Source organism: Balaenoptera borealis, assembly GCF_965194805.1.
Source record: "Balaenoptera borealis genome assembly, chromosome: 7".
NCBI lineage: Eukaryota > Metazoa > Chordata > Mammalia > Artiodactyla > Balaenopteridae > Balaenoptera > Balaenoptera borealis.
In genome coordinates, this window is record NC_138864.1 from 59,104,397 (window position 1) to 59,123,301 (window position 18,905).

The 18,905-nt window shown below is 36.0% G+C and overlaps 1 protein-coding gene across 5 annotated transcripts in view; it reads left to right on the top strand.

Annotated features, from left to right (window-relative positions):
* Nucleotides 1–9,548, top strand: part of SNX13 (sorting nexin 13) — a 152,177-nt gene extending 142,629 nt beyond the window's left edge. For all 5 annotated transcript variants that reach the window (XM_082398215.1, XM_082398213.1, XM_082398214.1 and 2 more), the window contains one exon: nt 6,036–9,548. In XM_082398215.1, the coding sequence (XP_082254341.1) occupies nt 6,036–6,283 (248 nt within the window). In that variant the 3' untranslated portion in view covers nt 6,284–9,548. The remainder of the gene's footprint in view (nt 1–6,035) is intronic.
* The last annotated feature ends 9,357 nt before the right edge of the window (nt 9,549–18,905 follow it).

The following is an 18,905-nucleotide window of genomic DNA, read 5'->3' on the forward strand; positions in this document are numbered from 1 at the left end:
GACAAGCAGATTAAAGTTTTACTGAGCTCTGCCCACCAGAGCAAAAGCCAGCTCTTTTGCTCTGGTAGGCAAGTCCCTCCCATCAGGAAACTTGTTCAGGCCTCTTAGATAGCCTCATCCACCAGAAGACAGACAGCAGAAGCAAGAAGAACTACAGTCCTGCAGCCTGTGGAACAAAAACCACATTCACAGAAAGACAAGATGAAAAGGCAGAGGACTATGTACCAGATGAAGGAGCAAGATAAAACCCCAGGAAAAACAACTAAATGAAGTGGAGATAGGCAACCTTCCAGAAAAAGAATTCACAATAATGGTAGTGAAGATGATCCAGGACCTCGGAAAAAGAATGGAGGCAACGATCGAGAAGATGCAAGAAATGTTTAACAAAGACCTGGAAGAATTAAAGAACAAACAAACAGAGATGAACAATACAATAACTGAAATGAAAAATACACTAGAAGGAATCAATAGCAGAATAACTGAGGCAGAAGAACGGATAAGTGACCTGGAAGACAGAATGATGGAATTCACTGCTGTGGAACAGAGTAAAGAAAAAAGAATGAAAAGAAATGAAGACAGCCTAAGAGACGTCTGGGACAACATTAAATGCAACAACATTCACATTACAGGGGTCCCAGAAGGAGAAGAGAGAGAGAAAGGACCTGAGAAAATATTTGAAGAGATTATAGTCAAAAACTTCCCTAACATGGGAAAGGAAATAGCCACCTAAGTCCAGGAAGCTCAGAGAGCAAAAATTAAAGACAAAGAAAAATTATTGAATGCAGCAAGGGAAAAACGACAAATGACATACAAGGCAACTCCCATAAGGTTAACAGCTGATTTCTCAGCAGAAACTCTACAAGCCAGAAGGGAGTGGCATGACATATTTAAAGTGATGAAACGGAAGAACGCACAACCAAGATTACTCTACCCGGCAAGGATCTCATTCTGATTCAATGGAGAAATCAAAAGCTTTACAGACAAGCAAAAGCTAAGAGAATTCAGCACCACCAAACCAGCTCTACAACAAATGCTAAAGGAACTTCTCTGGGTGGGAAACACAAGTGAAGAAAAGAACCTATAGAAACAAACCCAGAACAATTAAGAAAATGGTAATAGGAACATACATATCGTAACTACCTTAAATGTGTATGGATTAAATGCTCCAACCAAAAGACACAGGCTCACTGAATGGATACAAAAATAAGACCCATATATGTGCTGTCTACAAGAGACCCACTTCAGACCTAGGGACACATCCAGACTGAAAGTGAGGGGATGGAAAAAGATATTCCATGCAAATGGAAATCAAAAGAAAGCTGGAGTAGCAATACTCATATCAGATAAAATAGACTTTAAATTAAAGAATGTTACAAGAGACAAGGAAAGACGCTACGTAATGATCGAGGGATCAATCCAAGAAGAAGATATAACAATTATAAATATATATGCACCCAACATAGGAGCACCTCAATACATAAGGCAACTGCTAACAGCTATAAAAGAGGAAATCGACATTAACACAATAATAGTGGGGGACTTTAACACCTCACTTACACCAATGGACAGATCATCCAAACAGAAAATTAATAAGGAAACACAAGCTTTAAATGACACAATAGACCAGATAGATTTAATTGATATTTATAGGGCATGCCATCCAAAAACAGCAGATTACACTTTCTTCTCAAGTGCGCATGGAACATTCTACAGGATTGATCATATCTTGGGGTCACAAATCAAGCCTCAGTAAATTTAAGAAAATTGAAATCATATCAAGCATCTTTTCTGATCACAGCGCTATGAGATTAGATATCAATTACAGGGAAAAAAATGTAAAAAACACAAACATGGAGGCTAAACAGTATGTTACTAAATAACCAAGAGGCCACAGAGGAAATCAAAAAATACCTAGAGACAAATGACGACGAAAACACTACGATCCAAAACCTATGGGATGCAGCAAAAGCAGTTCTAAGAGGGAAGTCTATAGCAATACAGTCCTACCTCAAGAAACAACAAACATCTCAAACAATCTAACCTTACACCTAAAAGAACTAGAGAAAGAAGAACAAACAAAACCCAAAGTTAGTAGAAGGAAAGAAATCATAAAGATCAGAGCAGAAATAAATGAAATATAAACAAAGGAAACAATAGCAAAGATCAATAAAACTAAAAGCTGGTTCTCTGAGAAGATAAAAAAAATTGATAAACCATTAGCCAGACTCATCAAGAAAAAGAGGGAGAAGACTCAAATCATGAAAATTAGAAATGAAAAAGGAGAAATTACCAGACACCACAGAAATACAAAGCATCCTAAGAGACTACTACAAGCAACCCTATGCCAATAAAATGGACAACCTGGAAGAAATGGACAAATTCTTAGAAAGATATAACCTTCCAAGACTGAACCAGGAAGAAATAGAAAATATGAACAGACCAATCATAAGTAATGAAATTGAAGCTGTGATTAAAAATCTTCCAACAAACAAAAGTCCAGGACCAGATGGCTTCACAGGTGAATTCTATCAGACATTTAGAGAACAGCTAACACCCATCCTTCTCAAACTCTTCCAAAGAATTGCAGAGGAAGGAACACTCCCAAACTCATTCTACAAGGCCACCATCACCCTGATACCAAAACCAGACAAAGATAATACAAAAAATGAAAATTACAGACCAATATCACTGATGAATAAAGATGCAGAAATCCTCAACAAAATGCTAGCAAGAAGAATCCAACAGCACGTTAAACGGGTCATACACCATGATCAAGTGGGGTTTATCCCAGGGATGCAGGGATTCTTCAGTATACGCAAATCAATCAATGTGTTACACCATATTAACAAATTGAAGGAGAAAAACCATATATGATCATCTCAGTAGATGCAGAAAAAGCTTTTGACAAAATTCAACACCCACTTATGATAAAAACTCTCCAGAAAATAGGCATAGAGGGAACCTACCTCAACATAATAAAGGCAATATACAACAAATTCACAGCAAACATCATTCTCAATGGTGAAAAACTGAAAGCATTTCCTGTAAGATCAGGAACAAGACAAGGATGTCCACTCTCACCACTCTTATTCAACATAGTTTTGGAAGTCCTAGCTACAGCAATTAGAGAAGAAAAAGAAATAAAAGGAATCCAAATCGGAAAAGAAGTAAAGCTGTCACTGTTTGCAGATGACATGATACTATACCTAGAGAATCCTAAAGATGCCACCAGAAAACTACTAGAGCTAATCAATGAATTTGGTAAAGTTGCAGGATACAAAATTAATGTACAGAAATCTCTTGCATTCCTATACACTAATGATGAAAAATCTGAAAGAGAAATTAAGGAAACACTCCCATTTACCATTGCAAGAAAAAGAATAAAATACCTAGGGATAAACCTATCTAGGGAGACAAAAGACCTGTATGCAGAAAACTATAAGACACTGATGAAAGAAACTAAAGACGATACAAACAAATGGAGAGATATACCATGTCATTGGATTGGAAGAATCAATATTGTGAAAATGACTATACTACCCAAAGCAATGTACAGATTCAGTGCAATCCCTATCAAATTACCAGTGGCATTTTTTACAGAACTAGAATAAAAAATCTTAAAATTTATATGAGGACACATAACACCCCGAATAGCCAAAGTGGTCTTGAGGGGAAAAAACGGGGCTGGAGGAATCAGGCTCCCAGACTTCCATCTATACTACAAAGCTACAGTAATCAAGAAAATATGGTACTGGCACAAAGACAGAAATATAGATCAATGGAACAGGATAGAAATCCCAGAGATAAACGCATTCACCTATGGTCAACTAATCTATGACAAAGGAGGCAAGGATATACAATGGAGAAAAGACAGGCTCTTCCATAAGTGGTGCTGGGAGAACTGGACAGCTACATGTAAAAGAATGAAATTAGAACACTCCCTAACACCGTACACAAAAATAAACTCAAAGTGGATTCGAGACCTAAATGTAAGACCGGACACTATAAAACTCTTAGAGGAAAACATAGGAAGAACACTCTTTGACATAAATCACAGCAGGATCTTTTTTGATCCACCTCCTAGAGTAATGGAAATAAAAACAAAAATAAACAAATGGGACCTAATGAAACTTAAAAGCTTTTGCACTGCAAAGGGAAGCATAAACAAGACAAAAAGACAACCCTCAGAATGGGAGAAAATATTTGCAAACAAATCAACGGAGAAAGGATTAATCTCCAAAATATGTAAACAGCTCATGCAGCTCAATATTAAAAAAACAAACAACCCAATCCAAAAATGGGCAGAAGACCTAAATAGACATTTCTCCAAAGAAGACATACAGATGGCCAAGAAGCACATTAAAAGCTGCTCAACATCACTGATTATTAGAGAAATGCAAATCAAAACTACAATGAGGTATCACCTCACACCAGTTAGAATGGGCATCATCAGAAAATCTACAAACAACAAATGCTGGAGAGGGTGTGGAGAAAAGGGAACCCTCTTGCACTGTTGGTGGGAATGTAAGTTGATACAGCCACTATGGAGAACAGTATGGAGGTTCCTTAAAAAACTAAAAATAGAATTACCATATGACCCAGCAATCCCACTACTGGGCATATACCCAGAGAAAACCAGAATTCAAAAAGACACATGCACCCCAATGTTCATTGCAGCACTATTTACAATAGCCAGGTCATGGAACCAACCTAAATGCCCATCGACAGACGAATGGGTAAAGAAGATGTGGTGCATATATACAATGGAATATTACTCAGCCATAAAAAGGAACGAAATTGGGTCATTTGTAGAGACGTGGCTGGATCTAGAGACTGTCATACAGAGTGAAGTAAGTCAGAAAGAAAAAAGCAAATATATATTAACGCATATATGTGGAACCTAGAAAATATGGTACAGATGATCCGGTTTGCAGGGCAGAAATAGAGACACAGATGCAGAGAACAAACGTTATGGACACCAGGGGGGGAAAGGAGCCAGGGGGTGGTGGTGGTGGTGTGATGAATTGGGCGATTGGGATTGACATGTATACACTGATGTGTATAAAATGGATGACGAATAAGAACCTGCTGTATAAAAAAATAAAATAAAATTCAAGAATAAAAGAGGAAAAACAAAAAAGAATAATACATGGTGTTCCCATATTTATGTGTCTCTAGTAACTTCCTGTTGCCTATGAGTAAACTCCAAACTTGCTTACCCTGACAGTCACATTACTGTCAGTTTTCCATTTTTTTCACCACTTTCTCTTACAGGAATCCTAAAATTCAATCAAACTTTACTACCCCATTTCTTGAGCCTGTCTTGTTTTCGTTTCCACTTAGTGCTCATTTGTTCATTCCTGTTCTTAAATCCTTCATCTGTTTGCACCTATGAAAATGCTGCCCAGGTAGCAAAATCTACTTCAGTTGTCACTTCCTTGAAGGGAACCTTTCCTTGTTAACTCATGTTGCATTCCCCCCTTGTAAGTGTCTTTATGCTTTTAGTATTTTAATGGCACTGTTTCTGTGTTGCAAGCTTTTTGAAATCATAGATCAACTTTCACACATTTTCTTATAATATTTCTCACTGTGCATTAAATGTAGTAAGAGTATGTGTATAGTGTTTTAGAGTTTACAGATCACTTTTCACATTATCTCATCAAGTCTTTATAAATTCTTACAGTTATAATGATATTGGTTATTATAAATTCCCATTTTATAGATGACGATGCAAACTCAGGGTGGGTAAGTTATCATATAGGTATTAAGGGACAAGATTACAACTCTAATTTGGGGTTTCCTACTTTCTCCTGTGCTGTATTTGTCTCACAGTATCTATTGCATAAGTGCATGCATGCTTGCAAACGTATATAAGTTTTAAGTCCGTTATTAAACTTATGTTAAGGTCATTAACTGAATACTTGCTATTTATCAGTTACTCTGCTTTGTACTTTACATACTTAGCATAGTTTAGGCCTTGGATTTCCTTTGAATAATGAACTGTGTTTATTTCCCCTCTCCCCCGCTTCATTTAGATGAACTGAAGCACATTATTGGGGCTGAGACAACACGGAAAGGTATTCTTCGTGTTTTTGAAATGTTTCAGCACAACCAGTTAAATAGGAGGATGGTTTATGTCTTTTTGGAAGGCTTTTTGGAAACCTTATTTCCACAGTATAAATTCCGTGAACTTTTCAACAGACTGCATTCACGGTCAAAGCAGATGCAGAAATATAAACAGAAACTTCAAACTACTCAAGCGCCTTCTTTACAGAAAAGGTGACACTCCAATCTATGAAGCTGGTGTTCGTTTTGTCCAGGACTGATGATATGGACGGATCTTCTGGGGCTTAACTCATATACTGTTGTGTCTGCACCAGTCTTTTAGTGTCTCAAAATAGATTATTAATACATCCACAAGACTGTGGTTCTTCTCATCCTTGTCTATTATCCAGCCACTACCAAGAGAGATTTCTGTCTTAAATGATTTGGTGCATATTTTTGCAACACTGAGAGGATACTGCCCCCATCTCAAGCAAGAATGATGTTGGTCTCTTCCGTTTCAAACTAATCAGCATTCTCCAGCAATGACAAAGTGCCAGAGTGTATATATGAGAGCTAAGGAAAGCACAAAACGAGTTCACAGATAAATTGGCTGATTTGTTTAACAGTGGGAAACTGTGCAATGTACTATTTGGAGGGATTTGTTTTGCATAATGATTTTATAGGTCTTTTTCAGAATTTTGATATAGTGTAGATAGCCAGGTGAGTGGTCTTTGGAACATCTGTTTCAGGTCTAGGGAAAGTGACAGAATGCCCTTAAAGTATGAAGTAACATTATATCCAAATTACAGTTTTGTGACATAAAGTAAAAACCTAGTATAAAATAAAACCAGTCAAAACAAAAATTTCATTGGATTTGTTATTCATTGGTAGAAAACATTTTAATTGATTCTTATGTGTCTTAAGGGCTCTATTTTGCTCTTACGGTACTCAGTCATAAGCTTTATTTTGGCATTCTGTGTGTAAAAAGAAGCATATGATGGCTCTTATTTAAGTTACGAAATTATTACAGTTTTCTTTAAGAGATTACTGATTATATAATAGGGGCTATAATTTGTTGAAAGAACTGCCAAATACTTCTAAAAATGTGGAAATTTAAAAAACAGTACTCTATTGAAAGTTACTATATGATGATTTTAAATTGTGTGATCTAGACATACGTTAGGTGATTGCAAAAATAGCAAATCAAAGGATTAAATGAGTTTATTAGTCGTATGTAAACATACAAATTCTTAACTCTATCATAGTGTACATATATGAAAATAAATAATGAAAACAGAACTATAATATTTTTTAAAATAGGCTTTATTTATATTTTGCATAATGTAAAATTCTACTAAATAAAGCAAGTTGGCAAAACCCCTCGGTGTATACATTTAAGTCCCTAAAATAATTTTATACCAACAACAACAAAATACCTTTTCCAGTTTTGGAGCCTCTGCATTTCCTATAGTTTTCTCATTCTCCATTTGTCAATCTTGGAAGTCTTCATATGTTTTGTATGCAGGATTTCTGCATAGTTTTAAACTTCCACTGACTAAGGGTTTGGGTGTGTCAGCGTTTTTTGTTTTAAAATTATTTAACACTAAAACCTTAAAATAGTGAAGCTATTTATCAGACCACTGAGCCAAGATGCTGGTATTAAAAGAACGTCCGGGTGCTTAAGATAAAGGGACAGAGTATTGGTATCCCAGTTGTTTGGGAGCTTTAAGATTGGAACAAGATGTTATTGTCTTGTTCTCACTGAGATCCTACTTACAAAGTGAAGCTGAATAGAATAAAGCCTTCCTTTAAAGCTTTATAATAATAATCATATTTATTAGTAACGCTGTTGTGCATACTTATAGTATGCATATTTTCAGCCTGTGTTGCATGTCTTCAGAATTATGTAAATGAAATCCCTTTCATTTAAACTTCCAAATGAGAAAAGATCCTTATTGACTCTGGTGGAAGATATAATGTTTCTTCTTCTCAATGTGTCTTCCTGCCCTGGTCTCTCCTCATGCCCCAGGCTTTGGAAGAAAAGATATGTGAAACACGTCTGTAGGAAGCATCAGCATGGCCGTAAGTGCAATGATTTTCAGATATACCCCTGCCCATTTCAAGTATATTTTTGACATAAATCTAAGAGTAAGAGCCTAGTGTGTACATGTGAAAAAGCATTTCTAGATAATGTGAGGATCGCTGGCCATCAACCAGGGAAAGAAAGGTCATGCAGGATTGTGAATTTTCATGGAGCCCTGCAAGAGAACTGCAGTCATACCAAAAACTATTTGAGTAAATGGGTTTTTAAAATAATTTTTGTTTAAAAGAGTTTATATTTCAAAAGCAGAAATGTCAAATGGTAGTCTGTGTAAATGGTTATGCATCTTCTCCTTGCACATCTATGTTTTACATCAGAGAGAGCCGTGGTCATGCTAAAATTAGAGATACTTTTTGAATGACTTGGTCGAGCTGTGTGTAAAATATTTAACCCATAAGTCAAGTACAGTGTACTATGTTTAATAAAGTTATTACATTTAATGCATTTACTGCATATATGAATATATACATGAAGAGGCTTTATGTCTTCTGATATTTGATTTTTGAATGTGTTTTTAAGTCAGTGGTGCCTTTAGGCAAGAACCTTCTAAATTAACCATTCTTTGTTTGGGTTTTCTGACTTTTCAGGTAACATAAACTATTTAGAAACCATCACTACTAACTTATAGTTAATTCACCTAAAAAATTGATTGTATGATTTATATATAAGGGTTAGATGGGCATTTCCTATGATTAGGGTTTTCTGATAGTTGCTGAAAACAATTGTGCCATTGACTAATGGATGCACTTGGTTAGCCTTAATTTTTTTTTTTTTTTTTTTTTTTATTTAAAACCTTGAATATTTCAGTTCCTTCATTTTAAGTTTGTGCTTTGGTGTTTGGAAAAAAATCAAACAGTTAAGTGCTACCAGGAAAGTGTACCAATTTTTAAAAAATTAAGAACAATATAAAATTTCACAATCTAAAATTTTAATTTGTGCAATATTTTCATTTAATGCATGTGTATTTGAGCAATTGTAAAATAAATGAATTTTTAATGTTTTGAGATCTAGTTTAAGCTGTCTTCTTAACCCAACAACTTACACTCCGTTGTTGCTGCATCCTTTTATTTAAGGACTTGTTTTAAAAGTCTTTTTGTCACTCCTTGTAAAATTCTTTTGTTATTAGTAAATTTTGCTTATAGGAGCATGGCTCCTGTATTACAAGGGAAAAATATAAAGAGCACATTTTAGAATTATAAGTGTTAAAAGATAACTTGTGCATATCATTCATTGTACAGTAAGTGTCAACGGTGTGCCTAACTATTCTATCAATACTTCTTTAACAAAGAAGAAACAACAATCAGAATGTCAGTTATTTTTATTGAACTAAAAAGATTAAAAATTTTATTTGGTTTGCGTTATGTTTTGTCCATTAGAAAATACTAATAAAGTATTAACAAACCTTTTTGTTGAATTTTATTTAGTAGTGATGTATTTTTATTACTTGAAAAAATGCTTGCTCAGTTGTCTTTATTATCTGTGTGTATTTTCCTTTCTTTTCATTTTAGAAATCAAGCAATTCAAGTTCCAGGTTGATAGATGAACTATTGAGTGATTACTGACTTACAGCTAACTGAATTTAATTTTTCCTTTTATGGGGCAACTAATTTACTGCCACGTGTTAAAGAAACTTCATACTTCCCTACATGCAAAATGATAATCTTCTCATAGAGAGGAAGATCTATAAGTAATCCATTAACAATTTTTGTTTGATCTCTTTTAAATTCATAGCCTGCCTGCTATTTTAGAGGTTTCATTTCTAAAGGCAATAGATTCAATACTCAGAAATGTAGCTCTGCCTAGTTGGCGATAGTCTTTGCAGGCTTCTTGGATCTATATCCACAGACTTCTCAGACATCAGGGTAGGATTACTCCTACCCTACCAGTGGCAGGCATAGTGTTTCTCAAAATGCATACTGTAAAATAGTGGTCCCTTTAAGTTGTTACTGAAGGAATAATTTTATACTTTTATGTAACTTAATGTAAATCTACATTATTCGAAACCCTAAGATGTTCCTTCACAATTCAAATGATTGTATCAAAGGTTCTGAAAAGTTATATAATGAATAACTCTGTTTAACTTTGTTTTCCTGACTTCCCAAACTTAGTTAACTACAGAATCTTTTGTCATAAATACCTATTAATAGCTTGAGGATAGTGTTCCCAAGGAACGTGGTTTAAAAAAAAAAATCTTAGTAGGGGAGAAAATAAGGTGAGGCATCTTTAGTTAAACTCTATATAGAAAAACCCATGAATTTGGGAGATGGTGTTTTGGGGTGTTTTTTTTCCTGTTTTTTTAGCTTGTCATTCATATGCAAAGTTCAGTGTTTGAAAGAAAAAGGACAATTTGAAAAATTAACAGGAGATACTGAAGTTGAACTTGGCCCTGGATACCAGAATAATGAACTCAGTGAGGGATAATAGAGTATGTCTCCTGAGAAGTAGGAAAGATATTTGCTACTTCTTAAAGATCCTTATCTTGCTGATGTGATCAAAAGAGTAGTAACTAGGAAATGCAAAGAGGAGAGAGAAATGTAATATAGGTCAGAGTTTAAAATATGTGCCAGACATTAATCCATATATAATAAGGAGATGCTATGTTTGATCTAGGAACAATGACAGCAGCTAAGAACCTAGTACTTCACAAGAAAAACAATTCATAGAATGGAAATTATACTTAACGTCTGTTTCCCAATGCACAGTGAATGAGAATTGTATGAAATGTGACATTTTAAGTTGGCAAACATGAACTTTTTACATATAATTGAGTGGAATAAAACAATAGGTCTAATTGTTTGTTGGAAAACTGCAAGACCACCCCCCTGGTGATTCACCAGGAGGCCTCTCAGGATTCGGCCTTCAGTCATACTCACAGCAAAGATTTCTTCCAGCAAAAGGACATAGAACAAGATGAAAGGGAAAGGGTGCATGGGGTGAAGTTTGAGGAAAACCAGGCACGAGCTTCCAAAGTTCCTCTCCCAATGCAGTCTTGCAGGATACACTTAATTCCCCCCAGCAATGAGTTGTGACAGCACGTGTGAAACATGGCCAATCAAGGAAGCTAATTTAAGACTGCCTACAGTTTTTTGGGGGGCCAGGTCATGTAGGCACCCTCTGCTTGACACCAAAATTCTGGACTCCTGGAAGGAAAGCACGTGTTCCACATAAACCATATATTTTGTACAAACGGTTTACGCATACTGAGCCACTTCTATCAGTTTTGGGAATGGTAGGCGTACTCCCGAAATCTAAGTTCTCAGATAGCTGAGAACAAAGGCCAACCTTATAAGCAGGCCTTTCAAAGGACAGCAGTCATACCTGCTATGTTAACTCTTTTCTACACAACTGAACACCTTGATCCGAAGAAATGGCTAACAGAAAGCGATGAGTCGCACTGAAGATCTTTAAGAATTATCCTTGTGTAGAAGCCTCCACACCTAGAAGTGGAAACATGGCAATTCAGATGCAGATGAGAGGGGAAAAGATAGTGATAACGTTATGAATGTATGTTGCAATCCAAGAAGCTGGAGGAACATATTTGTGTATTTCCAATAAAGATTCCCATAGCAACAGTTATACAGCACTTATTAATCACAACTTTTTGAGGTGTAGATACTATTACCTTCTTCAGCTTATAGGTGGGAAAACTCAAGCATACCAAAGTTTTAGAGCTGGTAAGTGATGAGGCTGAAATCTCAACACAGGTGATCTTACTCGAGTCTGTGCCACAGTTTCTCAACAGTGGTGTTAGTGATATTTTGGGCTGCATAGAATTCTTCTTTGTGGGAGCTGTACTGTGCATTAAAGATGTTTAGTGGCATTCTTGGGCTCTACATACTACATAATGCCAGTAGCACTTCCCCCACCCGCAGCTATGACAACCAAAAATGTCTCCAGACATTGCCAAATGATGTCTGGGGGCAAAATTGCCGCCAGCTGAGAACCACTGATCTGTGCTCTCACTTACAAAATAAAGTAGGAACTGAAGACTTCGGTTCTGGGTATTGTTGTTTTTTCTCTACAAGCTAACATCTGACAAATCTGTGGCTAGTCTTGCAGGGAGAATGAAAATGGGATGCCTAGCCCTTCTTTAAGAGGAGGAGAAGGCTAGAGGCAGCAAAACCAAATATTTTAACTTGTCTTGATTTAAGTAGGCATCCCATAGTTGGGAAGAAGGGGAAGGGAAGAGAGGGGTTTTGCAACTGAGATAAACAAGAAAAGCAGGGTTTTTCTTGATGTTTAAAGATGTGAGATGAATGATTACATGAGAAAATTGCTGTTTTACTCCCATGACCAGGCTATTAACTCAGTAACGTTGTTACTCATGGGATATTTTACTTTCAACTGTTGTCCTTTTTATTTTGTGAGCCAGTCTTTCTAGAGCCTGAAAATTCTTTTGCAGTCTTCTTTATAAGTAAAAGCCTTTCCTAAAATGCTCTTGTGTCTCCGTTTTCCTTTGACAAGTGAAAGTTCCCCTGGGATGACCAGGTGAACTGAGTTTGCCTCCAGGGATGAAACGCATTCAACAATTAGAGCTTTCACCCTTGCTGACTGTTTCCTACTTTTCTTCCCTCTGGTTCTTTTTCTGACTCTAGGTCAATCTGGTTCTGATTTTGATTAGTGCACAGATTTTTTATTTCTCTGTTGGTGGAAGCAATGTTGGGAAGCTGATTTTTTTGTGGTCTGAACTTCTGATTCTCTCTCAAGCAGCCATTTGCTTTTTTTGTTTGCACATCTTGAGGGTTCTTAAGAAAACTTACTGGCATTTCAGACATAGGTTTAGTCTGGCCAATAGCAGGTCTCGCCTTGGAATTAAGAAGTTCACATTGCAGCCTACACCAGTAATGGTGTTTCTTCTGCCAGAGGTAGAATCCTCCATGTTGTTTGTCTTATTTGCACAGCACAAAAAGCTAAAAAAAGACATTCAAGAAAAAAAGTTTTTGTGCCTGCTTGAAAGATAGTGGCTCCTTGCAATCCTTTGTGTTTCTGACCTCCCTCCTTCCAAAGCTGCTACAACAAATTGGTGAGTTTTGTTCTTTATTTTTGATTCATGGATAAAGTTGTAAAAGTAAGCCTGCTACTTCTGTGTGTGTGTGTGTGTGTGTGTGTGTGTATATAAGTGTGGGGGGGGAAACCTTTTCTATCTTTGTAAAAGAGAAGTAATTAGCCTTTTACAAATGGTCTGTATATAATTGTAATACTGTATTCGCCGATGGCATTCATCCACTTTATTGTTTCTCAAGTTCTGGCAATTGAGTGAGCATAAAAATTGATCTTTTATATGCACTACTGAGGATATCTAATTCAGATATACAGATTAACCATCAAATAGAGAGTTCATACAAAAGTTTAAGAAAAATTGAAATTAGTTTTACGTGGTTTTAGAGTAAGAGTGGTTGAAATTAAGAATTTTTCTTGGTTTTTATAAGTTTTATAAATGGGTCTGTATGTATGGTGGAATGGGACTGCAGGTTGAATGGAAAAGATTACTTCTGGTTTGTTACGAGCTTTATGACTTTCTATGCAACCTGAAGGGTGCTGAGTAGCCTGATTTTTCTTTCTCATTTCTTTAAAAACAAAACTCCATGATGAGCCAGGTAAAAAATATGAAAAAGAGCTTTGTGTTAAAAACAAACAAAACAAAATACACACGCATATATACTGAAATAACAAGAAATCCATCACTGAACTCCTCCAGAGTCCCCTCAGCTTGCTCAAGAGTTGGATGAAATTCTTTTATCACATGAGTATGAAGCATTTTCTAAATGTATTTGTTGATAGACTTACATGCCTTTGCGTATCTCCATAGATAATTAATAAGTTAATTATAAAGTCTCTTAAAGTTAATGGAGCTCTTACTTTGATTAAATAAATAGACTAATTCGGACTAAATAAATTGCAAATGAAAGAACAAAATAATTTTCAGAGAGAAAGCAAAAAAGTCCAGTGGGCAAGTTTGCTAGCTCTTTAATGAAATTCAAATACTTATTGACGGAGGTGAGTGGAAAAAGTTAGCCATTCTTTAAATTAATGGCCTTGATTGCCTAGTATACAACATAAGAAACAAAAGTATACATATGTTGTATGTGTATAACAAGAAGAAATAAGGAAAATGCTAGTCCTTGTTTTAATAATTAGGTATGTAAATGTAGAAAAATATAAGATAATATTACTAAACAAAGGGAATACTTGGACAAATTAGACAGTTTTAATAATTTTGGTTTAAAATGACTATATGTTTTTGCCCTGGTGTGAAAAGTAACATTATTCTAAAGTTTCTAACTTATACAAAATTTGGATGAGTTTTCCGATGGAAAGCATAATTTGAATGCTATCAATTTCCTATACTGATGTAAGTTATGTTTGTCTCCACAAAATATTTAAGATTATGAAAACTGTAAAAATTGTGTTCGACTGAATTAGCAGTTTTAAACTGGGGGTGAGTTACCTCTCATGGAACATTTGGGAATATCTGGACATATTTGACTGTCAGGGCTGGAGAAATTACTGTTAGCATCTTAATGAGTAGGGCCAGGGATGCCGCTAAATATCCTATATATAACACCCCACAACAAAGAATTATCTGGTCCAAAATGTCAATAGCACTGAGGTTGCAAAACCCTGAACTAAATGTAATTATTATAGAAAAAGGATATGTTCCTCTGATGCTACAGATCATAAGACAATGCTATGTAGATAGTTATTGCATTTACAATGCCTATTTAAAAAAAAAAACCTCATATTGCTTTTGAAATTCATGTATATTATTAACATGTATCAATAACTCATCCTTTTCTTGTTAATACTATTCCATAGTATGGACATACTACAATTTATCCACTCACCAGTTAAAGGACATTTGGGTTATTTTAAGATTTTTGGTAATTATGAATAAAGCTGCTATAAACATTGTTGTATAATAAACAATTTGGCTCCTGGGAGGTATACTCTAAATCCATGGACTTTTGTGAGCATTAGGATTGTCTTTGCTATTCATGAGCTCTTTCAGTCATTTGAGTTTATGCTAAGGAGATGAGTTGACTTAGGATGGGGTTTGTCACCAGAAAGATCAACCATGTGATTAGAGGTTTGGGGCTTTGAGCCAGCTGACCTCTGGGGAGAGGAGGAGGACTGGAGATTGAATTCAGTCAATGGCCAGTGATTTCAATCATATCTCTCTGTGATGACCTCAATAAGAACTCTGGACATCAAAGTTCAGTAAAGCATCGCGGTTGGAGAGCACATTGCTGTGCCAATAAGTGTGACCACTCACCCTGATTCCGTGGGAAGGGAAGAGATCATGGAAGCTCCATATTGTGGGACCTCCCAGACCTCACTCTTTGTGTCTTCTCACTTGACTGGTCCTAATTTTTATCCTTTATAGTAAAGCCGTAATCATAATTTATTGCTTTTCTGAACTCTGTGAACTGTTCTAGTGAATTATCAAACCTGAGGGAATTGTGGTAACCCCTGGATTTGTAGCCAATTAATCAAAAGTACCACTGGCCTGGGCACCCCCAAGTGTGGCTGGCATCAGGAGTGAGGGCAGTCAGGGTGGAGACTGTGCCTTTAAACCTGTGGAATGTGATGTTAACTCCTACTGGTTCGCATCGAAATTGTACTGCAGTACACCAGCTGGTGTCAGAATAAGCACTCAGTACAAGTCTGTGTGTAGACATATGCTTTCATTCTCTGGGGTGAATTCCCAGGAGAGGGATTGCTAGGCTGTATGATAAGTATATATTTAATTTTATTAGAAACTCCCAAACTATTTTCTAAAGTAGTTGTAGCATTTTGCACTTCCATTAACAATTTATAAGAGTTTCAGTTTCTCTGTATTTTTGTCAGCATTTGGTACTATAAGGCTTTTATTTATTTATTTTTAAGTGTGGTCATTCTAATGAGTGTATGGTTGTCTCTTTTTGTGACTTAAATATGTATTTTCCTGATGACTAATATTTGGTGCATCTTTTCATATGCTTATTTGCCATCCTATCTCTTTGGTGAATTGTGTGTTCAAATCTTATTTCTTTTTAATAGGGTTGTTTGGTTTCTTATTAATAAGTCCTGAGAATTCTTTTATAGTCTGGAAACGTGTTCTTTAACAGATGTGTGTTTTGCAAAGGTTTTCTCCCAGTCTGTGCCTTATCTTTTAATTTCCTTAACAGTGTCTTTCAGCTAACAGGATTCTAAAATTTTGATGCAGTGCAGTTTATCAGATTTTCCTTTTTGTTTCTTCTGTCTTGTCTAAGAAAACTTTCCTTACTTAATTCAGTACCACAAAGATATTCTCTTGTGTTTTCTTTCAGAAGTTTTATAGTTTTATGTTTTACGTTTAGGTCTTTGGTACATCTCAAATTAAGTTTTATATATGGTGTGAGGTATGAATTGAGGTTGGTTTTTTTTGCATATCAGTGACCAATTATTCCTTCATCATTGTTGCAGAGAACATCCGGTCCCCCATTGAATTACCTTGGCACCTTTGTTGAATATACATTGACCATACATGTGTGGTTCTATTTCTAGATTTCTGTTCCAAGGATCTATATATCTATCTTATGCCAATACTGAATAACTTTATAGTAAGTCTTGAAATTAAGTTGTATGAGTCCTTAAACTTGGTTTTAGTTTTCAAAATAGTTTTAGTTGTTTGGACTGCTTTGCTTCTCCGTACAAATTTTAGAATCAGCTTGTCTGTAAAACAAAACAAACAAAACCAAAAAACCCTCTTAGGGTTTTGATAGGGATTGTATTTAATCACTAGCTCAATTTGGTAAGAATTGACATCTTAATATTGAATCTTTCAGTCTATGAATTGGTATGACTTATCAGTGTTTTCTAGTTTCATTGAACACATTTTTTACATTTTTTTAGATTTAACAGTGTTTCATTTTTTATGTTATTGCAAATGGTACTATAATTTAATTTCCCATTGTTCATTGCTAGTATAGAGAAATACAAAGTTTTATATTGACCTTATATTCTGTGACCTTGCTAAACTTGCTTAAAGATTCTTTGAGATTTTCTATATAGACAGTCATGTCATCTGTTAATAAAGGCCATTTTATTTATTTCTTTTTACATATTAAAAAAAATTTTTATTGAAATATAGTTGACTTACAATGTTGTGTTAGAAATACATATTGTTAAAATAAACTTTTATTTTATTTATTTATTTTTAACATCTTTACTAGAGTATAATTGCTTTACAATGGTGTGTCCGTTTCTGCTTTATAACAAAGTGAATCAGTTATACATATACATGTGTCCCCATATCTCTTCTCTCTTGCATCTCTCTCCCTCCCACCCTCCCTATCCCACCCCTCTAGGTGGTCACAAAGTACCAAGCTGATCTCCCTGTGCTATGCAGCTGCTTCCCACTATCTATCAGTTTTACATTTGGTAGTGTATATATGTCCATGCCACTCTCTCACTTTGTCACAGCTTACGCTTCCCCCTCCCCATATCCTCAAGTCCATTCTCTAGTAGGTCTGCGTCTTTATTCCCGTCTTGCCCCTAGGTTCTTCTGACCATTTTCTTTTTTTTTCTTTTTTTTCTTTTTTTAGATTCCATATATATGTGTTAGCATACGGTACTTTTTTTTCTCTTTCTGACTTACTTCACTCTGTATGACAGACTCTAGGTCCATCCACCTCACTATAAATAACTCAGTTTCGTTTTTTTTTATGGCTGAGTAATATTCCATTGTATATTTGTGCCACATCTTCTTTATCCATTCATCTGTCGTTGGACACTTAGGTTGCTTCCATGTCCTGGCTATTGTAAATAGAGCTGCAGTGAACATTGTGGTACATGACTCTTTTTGAATTATGGTTTTCTCAGGGTATATGCCCAGTAGTGGGATTGCTGGGTCATATGGTAGTTCTATTTTTAGTTTTTTAAGGAACCTCCATACTGTTCTCCATAGTGGCTGTATCAATTTACATTCCCACCAACAGTGCAAGAGGGTTCCCTTTTCTCCACACCCTCTCCAGCATTTATTGTTTGTAGATTTTTTTTTTTTAATTATTGGGGCTTTTTCAATTTTCAGTTGTTATTTCCCCCTGCCTTTTTTTTTTTAATAATAATAATGCGACTATCTTTTTACATTTTTATTTATTTATATTTATTTTTGGCTGTGTTGGGTCTTCGTTTCTGTGCAAGGGCTTTCTCTAGTTGCGGCAAGCGGGGGCCACTCTTCATCGTGGTGCGCGGGCCTCTCACTGTCGCGGGCTCTCCTGTTGCGGAGCACAAGCTCCAGACGCGCAGGCTCAGTAGTTGTGGCTCACGGGCCTAGTTGCTCCGCGGCATGTGGGATCTTCCCAGACCAGGGCTCGAACCCGTGTCTCCTGCATTGGCAGGCAGATTCTCAACCGCTGCACCACCAGGGAAGCCCCTGTTTGTAGATTTTTTGATGATGGCCATTCTGACCAGTGTGAGATGATACCTCATTGTAGTTCTGATTTGCATTTCTCTAATGATTAATGATGTTGGGCATTCTTTCATGTGTTTGTTGGCAATCTGTATATCTTCTTTGGAGAAATGTCTATTTAGGTCTTCTGCCCATTTTTGGATTGGGTTGTTTGTTATTTTGATATTGAGCTGCATGAGTTGCTTGTATGTTTTGGGTGAGAGAACAAGGCAGGGATATCCACTCTCATCATTCCTATTCAGCATTATACTGGAGTTTTTAGTGAAGTAAAGCAGGAGTGAGGGGGTGAGGGAGGGAGACGGGGAAAGGGAGAAAATAAAGGCCATT